The sequence below is a fragment of the Trematomus bernacchii genome, unplaced genomic scaffold (assembly GCF_902827165.1).
Source record: "Trematomus bernacchii unplaced genomic scaffold, fTreBer1.1, whole genome shotgun sequence".
Lineage (NCBI taxonomy): Eukaryota > Metazoa > Chordata > Actinopteri > Perciformes > Nototheniidae > Trematomus > Trematomus bernacchii.
This window is the reverse complement of record NW_022987675.1, coordinates 612219-622207: the sequence shown is the minus strand read 5'-3', so window position 1 is coordinate 622207 and position 9989 is coordinate 612219. Positions and strand designations below refer to the sequence as shown.

The window sequence follows — 9989 nt, the reverse complement described above, 5'->3', positions numbered from 1 at the left end:
TTTATATTAATATTTAAAGTTAAAATGTGCAAAAGAAAATATGAATAAAATGAAATTAATTATAATAAGAAATATGTATATGACATTTTCTGTATATAAACTTGATGTCAAAACTGATGAGTCATTGTCACCAGTCTAAAGAGCGAATGCTTAGTCACCGTCACGTGATCTCCAAAGCTCACTGATTGGAGGAGATGCTTAGTGACGCCACGACCCCGTCTGGTATAAATACAAGGAGCGACTCAACTGCCATTTCACACCCGGGAAGAAACAGAGAAACAGTTTTTGCTTCAACAGTGTTTGAACGGAACTTTTCCTTCATCTCGATCTGAATTCGCACTTAAATCCATTCCGGACACACAGGAAAAAAACCTCTGCTTCAATTTGCACTACCGAAGAGTCTTCGTAAGCTATATTTGTGTACCATTTTGTTAAGAAAAACAGCGAAGAAACGCCAGTTGATATGGATTCCCAGGTGAGACATAACTACCACCGCGACTGCGAGGCGGCCGTTAACCGAATGCTGAACATGGAGCTTTTCGCCTCCTACTCCTACACCTCCATGGTAAGAAACACTCTTTTTATCATCATTAAATACACGGAGCTCTTCGCCTCCTACACCTACACCTCCATCTTAAGAACAAAACTCAATGTTCACAATTTTCAGAACACTGCGTATCCCTCCGCACCGACATCAGTTTATTTGCGCGGCACTATTTTCTACAGTTTGTTGATAGTTTGTACTTGCACTGACAGACTTCCAATGTGTTTATTTGTACTTTAACTGAGTTATGTTGATTCTTTATCTTATTATGATCCTGCATTTACTTTTACTTCGCACCATTTCAGAGGCAAATATTCAGCTTTTTCCTCCATTTTAAACGTATTTTATAGTTAATTTTACATATAAAAACGCATGGTGCAAACTTATTTCTTATAAATTATGTCTAGAACTATTCTGCATACAAACTACTCTTATTGTTGATACTTGAAGTACATTTTAGTGATAATACTTGTGTACTTCTGCCCAAAAAAATGCTGTGTCATGCTTGCGCTGGTTGTTATCCCCACCCTGAAATCATGACTCATGTTTCTGTCTGCCCTCTGCTCATAACGACCGTTTATCTCGACCTGTTCTGTGTGTAATGACCGGTCTGTTTTCTAATCACTGTCTTCTGTCTGCAGGCCTTTTATTTCTCCCGTGACGAAGTGGCCCTGCCCGGCTTCGCTCACTTCTTCAAGGAGAACAGCGAGGAGGAGCGAGAGCACGCCGACAAGCTGCTCACCTTCCAGAACAGTCGAGGAGGACGCATCTTCCTGCAGGACATCAAGGTAAACATCCGTCAGAACGTCATGTCTGCAGGACGTCTACGATAATACTTTAATGGTCAGATCAAGTCTGAAATACTCCTTGCATCACAGCTGCTCCATGTGTAACATCAACAGACGGATATCAAGACACAACACATGAAAAACAAACGACAAACATTTAACATAACAGCACAATCAGTGAGAGCTGCTCAAAGAGCCTTCAGCCTTTTAGTCAAGGTGAGCGTCTGTTAGGACAAAATGTCTGCCGGACGCACCCTGAGATAGTCAAGCAGATAAACTGCTGAGTCACTCAATCCACCTCCTCTTTATGCAACGCTCTGTAAACAAACAAACAACTAAGAAGCAGAGAGGCTGTTGAACTCAGTACACCATGAACAACTTAAACTGCAGTATTAAGAGTTTAAATACTGTTTTTGGTAGACAAAATGTACCCTAAATCTCAACATCCTAGTGCCGTTAAAGCTAAGGACAACCCGGAGAGGCTAAATTAGTTTCAAATATAGACATTTTGAGCTGCCGTCTGAATGTCCATGACTTCATTCAGGACTCATTTGTACCCTAAATCTAAACATCTTCGTGCCGTGAAAGCCACAGATTTCATTGGCTCTCTCCTCAGGTGACTTGGCAGTGACGTGAGGAAGCTTATTCATGGCGCGTTTCCACTACACGGCCTCGCTCGGTATGGCTAGGCCTCGTTAGGACTGGCTCACTTTATGGCGCATTTCCATTACAGTTTAGGAACTAGGGTAGTATCTATAGTAACGCAGTGTAGGCGGAGCCGTGACGTGATCTTCAATGAGAACCCCAGAAAAACAACACAGCCGTTAGCTGTTAGCACTCGGAGCTCACAGCTCCTCATATATGTTCAGAAACTAGACAAAAGTTAAACAAGTACAAACCACAGACTGTCTGTGTCATGGTGAATACAGTCGCTGCTTTATTTATGTCTGTATAGGCCGTTGTTGTGAGTGTGGACGGTCGGAGCATATACTGCGTTAGCTTAGCCAATCTCCATTTAGAAAACACGCTTTTTAAAAGGTTTTTCGCCTGCCGTCTGTCTGCAGACTTGACAAAGCATTAATTCATGGTTTTTACTAACCGGTATCAGTATGTTGTTACTTCGGCATCATTTTGAAACGTGTATTACAATTAAATCACGGTCAAATATGTCCATCTTGTTGTAGTTGTAGCCCCCTTGCCAGCGACGCTCTCTCTAGTTTAGCATACTCAGCCCGACTCAGCCTTGTTGTCTCTGGCCCTAGACCCACGATTTTATGAGGCCAGAAAAACTGTGAATTAGGACCCGCCGGCCGGTACTAGGCCAAGTGGAAACGCAACCAAAGACGGGCCGCTGACGTCACAGCCCTCTTAAACCGGGCTCCGCGCTGTAGTGGAAACGCGCCAATAGACTTGGGGTGGGGTTCATTTATCCAATTATATGTACCATAATGCAACAGGGCGTTGACTTTAACGGATGCATTGAAGGCTTAGTTTGGAAAAATACAGAATATTTCCATTTGCACCTCATCCTGTTTTCAAGCTTTATTGTACAGGACTAATCTTAGTATGTATATTGATATGTCCTATACTAGATTAAATGTACTTTTTAAAAGAAATCCCAAATGGGGTTTTATTCTTGTTGCAGCAGCTTGTGAATAAGGGTTTGGGCTTGAGTACAACATATAAAAAAAGTACATACACATATATTTTTAAATGTCTTTTTATGTAAACATAAGAAACTAGTGTGCTTAAATTAAGAAAACCGTGATGTAGACTGCAAGTACATAAGAGTTATTATAAAGGGACAGACTTAGTGGTTGCTTTCCTAAATCTGTCTTAAAATAAACATGTTTTTCACTTATTTAAAACTAAGACTGAGGGTCTTTTGTGCAAACAGTGACTCTTTATGTAGCCTCCCCCTCTAACTGGTGTTCCCTCGTTACAGAAGCCAGAGCAAGACGAGTGGGGCTCAGGTCTGGAGGCCATGCAGGCCGCCCTGCAGCTGGAGAAGAACGTGAACCAGGCTCTGCTGGATCTGCACAAACTGGCCTCAGACCACACCGACCCTCATGTGAGTAACACCTGCTGAACATAGAGGAACTACACACTGATGATCTCTGGGATTCAACATCTCTGAAGCTTTAGTTGTTAACGTCTTCTCTCTCTTCTCCTCCTCAGATGTGTGACTTCCTGGAGACTCACTACCTGAACGAGCAGGTCGAGTCCATCAAGAAGCTCGGAGACTTCATCGCTAATCTGAGCAGAATGGACTCCCACACAAACAAGATGGCCGAGTACCTGTTCGACAAGCACACCATGGGGGGGAAGAACTGAACTCACCTGAGAGATCACAGCTGATCCTCAGAGTTCACCTGATCTGATCATATGTAGATGATCATGTTTGACTACATTACCCATAATCCTCCTCTCCTGTGACACTTTTAACATGGAAGTTTCTGATAACTGAATAAAAGTTTTGAGCTGGATTCTGTCTTCTGTCACGTGAGTTTTTCTGATGATTTAAATCTGTAGGTAACTTTAAATGTTGTTAGCTTTTAGGTTTGAATGGTTCATAAGAATATAGACCCTCAAAGTGACCACAATGAAGCATAAGGTGACCAGAAAGAGACACAGAATGAACACTCGGGGACTAAGTTACTACAGCGAGACGTAGAAACACCACCTGCTGATAAAGGACAACACAAAGAGGCTACTTTCAAACAGCTTTTCAAAGTGTCTATCACCTGGCACTCACCTGAAATAAGGTCTATTTCATTACTAAACAGAGCGTCACCATCTTATGTAACTGAGAAACATGAACCAGGTTACTGTACATGGTGCACATTTCTAATCTCAGCTGATAGAGATCTGTTGTCCATAGTTTACTGATCAGGGCGTCTCCATCTGATGAACCAGGGAGACATTAACGGCCACATTGGGACAAACCAAAGGGATTCAAGAAAACACAAAGAGGCTAAATATCTACAGTTTCAAAGATAAAAACTCCAAATAGCCAAAAAGAGACATCACATGTGTACAAAGTTTCCCAAAGTGAATACAAAGTGACAGAAACTGAAGTCCTTTAGAGCTGGATGGTGTTGCCTGCTCCATGACTTCATGTTGACTTGAAGCTGCAGGTCATAGGTTTCATACACAATCACACCAGAGAGCTGCTGGGTGCACACTGCATTAGTTTCATTAGTGGAATGCTGTGCAGCCATACTTTCAGCTACAGACCATTCAGATATCACAAGATTCAGCCTTTTCAGCTCATGATGGGAAACTTTCTACTTTTTGAAATATTCAGCTTTTTAAACTCTTTAACATGTAACTTAATGGGAGGAACCTTCAAACCCCCTTTTAGCTACACCGTGCGCCAAATGCTACTCCGTCCACATACTTTCAGCTAGAGACTTCATTCCAACTTTAAAATGATCACAAGACATTCAGCTATTAAACTTGTTCTTCAGATCTTTGATATTTTTTACACTTTTTGAGATATTTAACTTAGTTTGGAGCTTGGTAAAGAGGCCTTCTATACATTTACAGTGGAGGAAACAAGTATTTAACCCCCTTCAGACTTTGTAAGTTTACCCACTTATTTTACAACTAAAAGCTCTTTTCAGATGAAGAGCAGGTTGTAACCGAGGCTCTGTGTCGGTCAGAGTCTGAGCGCTGCTCCTCCTCCTGGAATGACTCAGAGTTTGATAAGCCCTCCCCCTCCTTCCTGCTCTCAGACACAGCCAGCTCCACTCTGTACTTCCTGGTTCCTCCCCTTCAGATCCACACTGAGGAGGAGGGGTGTAACCAACATGTAAAGCACAAGAGCTGATAGGCCACATTCACTGCGCACACACGTGCTGTTCAGATAACCTGTCACACTAGTTTCAACTCTCAGGAAGTGAAACTCTCACACTCGCTGCTACTGAGAGGGGAAATGGCGCAGAAAGGAGTTCAGCTGGACCGGGAAATGTTATCTTGTCCCATCTGTCTGGATCTACTGAAGGATCCGGTGAGCACTTCCTGTGGACACAGCTACTGCATGAAGTGTATTAAAGGCTTCTGGGACGGAGAGGATGAGAAGAAGCTCCACAGCTGCCCTCAGTGCTTCACACCGAGGCCTGTCCTGCTGAAGAACACCATGTTAGCAGCTTTAGTGGAGGAGCTGAAGAAGACTGGACCCCCACCTGCTCCTGCTGATCTCTGCTATGCTGGAGCTGAAGATGTGGCCTGTGATGTCTGCACTGGGAGGAAACTGAGAGCCTGTAAGTCCTGCCTCGTGTGTCTGGCCTCTTATTGTGACAAACACCTCCAGCGTCATTATGACGTAGGTCCATTAAAAAAACACAAGCTGGTGGAGCCCTCCAAGAAGCTCCAGGAGAACATCTGCTCTCGTCACGACGAGGTGATGAAGATGTTCTGCCGCACTGATCAGCAGTGTATCTGTTCTCTCTGCTCTGTGGACGAACACAAAGGCCACGACACGGTGTCAGCTGCAGCAGAGAGGACTGAGAGTCAGAGAGAGCTGGAGGGGAGTCGACTAAACATCCAGCAGAGAATCCAGGACGGAGAGAAGGAGGTGAAGCTGCTTCAGCAGGAGGTGGAGGCCGTCAATGGCTCTGCTGATAAAGCAGTGGAGGACAGTGAGAAGATGTTCACTGAGCTGATCCGTCTCATGGAGAAAAGAAGCTCTGATGTGAAGCAGCAGCTCAGATCCCAGCAGAAGAGAGAAGTGAGTCGAGTCAAAGAGCTTCAGGAGAAGCTGGAGCAGGAGATCTCTGAGCTGAAGAGGAGAGACGCTGAGCTGAAGCTGCTGTCTCACACAGAGGATCACAACCAGTTTCTGCACAGCTACCCCTCACTGTCAGCCCTCAGTGAACCTACACACTCATCCAGCATCAACATCCGTCCTCTGAGCTACTTTGAGGACGTGACGGCGGCCCTGTCAGCAGTCAGAGACAAACTACTAGTGACTACTAGTCACTCAGACAGATTCACTGATTATCTTCAGGTTCTGAGTAGAGAGAGTCTGACTGGACGTTGTTACTGGGAGGTGGAGTGGAGAGGGACAGGAGTTGATGTCGCAGTCGCATACAAGAATATCAGCAGAGCAGGGGGTGAATGTTTCTTTGGATACAATGACAAATCGTGGTCCCTATTCATTTCTTTACAACAGAATCCTCACTCCCGTCTCAGGTCCTCTGTCCTCCAGAGTAGGAGTGTACCTGGATCACAGAGCAGGTGTTCTGTCCTTCTACAGCGTCTCTGAAACCATGACTCTCCTCCACAGAGTGCAGACCACATTCACTCAGCCACTACATGCTGGACTTCAGCTTGATTGTGATGATGGAGACACTGCTGAGTTTTGTAAACTCAAATAGCCTGAAGTCATTGGAGGAACTCTTCTACTTCTTAAACTCACCGTGTGTCCATCAGAGCTGATTGTTCATGTCTTCACTGTGCAGAGATCAGCTGTCAATCAAACATGATGGGTGGGGCTTGAACATCTTCTCATGAGTTGTTCTGTAGATGTTGGACTTTCTTCCGGCTCCTTCCTGGGTCTGTGTAGCCATGGAGGCTGTCACTGCTCAGGAGGATTTCTGTTAACCTCAACTGAGATTTCTCTGCATGAAAATGTAAACTTTGCTCTAAATATTTGTTGAATAGGTCTTTTAGTTTTGACTAAGTCTCAAAGTGTTGAATGCATTAATGAAAGTTTGAAAAAGGAATGAAAACACATTCAAAGAAAAGTGATAAAAAAGAAAAGCTAACAGGTTGAGTTTGTTATAAATTGTGTTTCTATTTTCAAGATGTGAGATGAGTGCCACATTTACATGTCTGTAAATAAAATGTTGGAGTTTTTCTTGTTAATAAAAGAGCTAAGAGGACGCAAGTGAATATCTCATTATTTAGTTGTCAATCTTAAAATGAATGACCTCTCCTCTCCAGTGAAGCTGCACTAAGTTGAGATGAATATTAAATGCATGTAGTTCTTTTTTTACTGCTACGTCCCCAATAAGCTCTAGGACAACAATGGATACAGTAACACACAACAACAAATAACATTGAGAGAGTCGGGGGGGAAGTGAACACAAGGTTTATTTTCATGACAACCTTCAGAACTTTCTTCATAGATCTGAGATTTAAGTAAGAACTCTGATTTATTACTCAAAAGAAAAAATCAGTTTTGGTCAAATTCAACTCAGAAATGTTCAATCTAAATGCAGACCAACTTGGAGGGTTGAGAACATCTTGGTGTACTCTGCTTAACTGTGTGATGCATGATGGTATCTGGGTTCATATCTTGAAGCTACCTTCCAACATTTCAATTTGGAACAGATTTGGAACAGAAGAGGGCAACATGTGCAAACATCACTACAGCAATCGGTCAACAGGTGTCAGTAGAACCTCTATTGTGTCTGCTTGGATATGGCCCTCGTCCTCTAAAACAGTGGTTCCCAACCTTTTTCAGTCAGGCCCCCCTTGGGTGATTGGAAATATTTTCGAGCCCCCCCTAACCCCGTTCCCACTTAGATTGTTAGAATTCATTGTATATAGTTGTACGAACATTACATTTTCTCTGCTAATAACGAGACAAAAATATATATCATTATATATTTTATGATGGATTGAACATGAACAGAAGTGCTTGTATTGGCAGATGATCGTGTGCCACTGTGAAATAATGAGGCCTAATTGAAACAATTAGAAATACTGCTTATCGATCTGGTTCTTTAACAGTATTTTGATTTTTGTTATTTTTTCAAGGGAAGAATGAAATCAATTACCACTGCTCTAAAACATCATGAGGATGTTGTTCAGTCTAAATGCTGGCCAGGAAAGCCGTCATGGTGAAATGGGTCGGGGAGGAGCGCAATTCCTGAAGAAATTGCTAGTGGGAATGCTTTATGCTGAAAAGCTGACGCTAAACTGCTATGCTGAAATGTAATGTGTAAGAAGAAAGTGAAGAATTTAGATTGAAATGATACATGAACACTGGGGGCTTGAATGTGTGATGAGTGAAGAAAAGAAAGTAAAAAGGCTTGGAAAAGCAGCAGAATATTTAAACTGCAAACTTTTGAACTAACTTGATGGTGAATGATCTGTCGCCATGGCAATGGCATTTGATGACACCCCATAATACGCTTAGATGCGTTGATGGCTGCATCGTTACCAAACCTGTGAAGTTTTGGGCCGTTTGAAGCATTTTCACTGAAGTTATAAGAAAACCGTGTTTCATGGCGAGCATTGTGTTGCCATGGCAACAGCAATTGAAGAAATCTCAAAACTGTCTCGTAGATGTCTTCATGGCTGGACTCTTAGCACACATGTGAATTTTGCCTCAAGAGGCATTTTGTTTAATTATTTGTCATTTTTCAAGCTACGAGATGTTTTCCTACGTTTCTAATGAAACATTATGTCTCAGGAATGTAGGGTTTGGGAATTATGGCAGTTTTAAAAAAAAATATGAAGGCAAATTTCAAGATTTCCTACCCTCCAGCTGTGACATCACGCACCCTGCCTTAACGAGCTGCGCAATGTTAAAGTTCAAATGTAAAAAATGTGATGAATTATGGGATGTATCTCTGGAATTATGAAAGCTATGAATGATAAAAGTAATAGCCATCGATTCCCGACCGAGCTGAACGTTTTGATGTTTGAACAGAGTTTCTGCGATGTTGAATGTGGGAGGAGAAGACGGACAAAATAACTGGATGGAATAATAAGAATTTTGTCCGTAGCATAACATATAGTGGGAATGCTGAATCAGCATTCCCCTAAATAATAAAGATCTATGCAGAAAGGAACAGACGGGAGGAGATCACCATCACTAGACTCTGACTGGATCATACAGGATTAAACGGAACAATGTTTTTAAAGGAAAAAAGCGAAGTTGAAGAATGCAGGGGGTGTGGAGTAAAAGAAAATGTGGAACACATCGTATTACACTGCAACATGTAGAAAACAGAGAGGGAACAACTAAGAGACAGGGTAAGAGCTACCAGGAAGGGAGTGGAGCCTGATGGGGACACTGGGAACAGAAGGGGAGGGGTAAGAGCTACCAGGAAGGCCATTCTTAAGTATTTGAGTGAAACAGGATTGATTGGAATAATTTTAAACAACGTAAATACCGTGGTATAATTCCACATATGGTGATAGGATGATATGGTGATACACACTCTTGTACAGTAGGTGGCGGTATGCACCTTAAAGTTGTTTGCAATCCGCCAAAAACCGAGAGAAGAAGAAGAAGAAGAAGAAGAAGAAGAAGAAGAACCTGGGTCCATGTGGCGTCTCTTCACTACGGTTCTCTCTCTCTGTGTTCCTGAGAAAGTGTGTGTGAGCTCCAGCACTACTGATCCATCATCTGTGTGTCTGGATAAACCTCCGAATGGACTCTGTGCTCTTTTTTTCTGGAGCGTTTACCTCGGACTATAGGAGCTAGCTTAGCACGCTAGCTGGAAACACGTTATCAACACTAGTCAGATTGAGAGTTTGATGGAGAGAGAAACGATGTGTTTAACGGAGTCTGCAGGAAAAGGTGATCTAGGAAACATGAGTAAAGTCCAAATGCTCGAGGAGGAGCTGTCTCTTTCCAAAGAGGAGAACAAGAGACTCCAGAAACTACTGGACGCTGTTTTACAGCCTCAGCTTCG

General features: G+C 42.8%; 1 protein-coding gene across 1 annotated transcript; it reads left to right on the top strand.

Moving 5' to 3' along the window:
* Positions 1-237: 237 nt before the first annotated feature.
* Positions 238-3818, top strand: LOC117487591 (ferritin, middle subunit-like). The gene is made up of 4 exons (XM_034136216.1): positions 238-565; positions 1186-1332; positions 3278-3403; positions 3511-3818. The coding sequence occupies exons 1-4, from the start codon at positions 464-466 to the stop codon at positions 3664-3666; spliced, it is 531 nt and encodes a 176-aa protein (XP_033992107.1). The 5' UTR covers positions 238-463; the 3' UTR covers positions 3667-3818.
* Positions 3819-9989: the final 6171 nt, after the last annotated feature.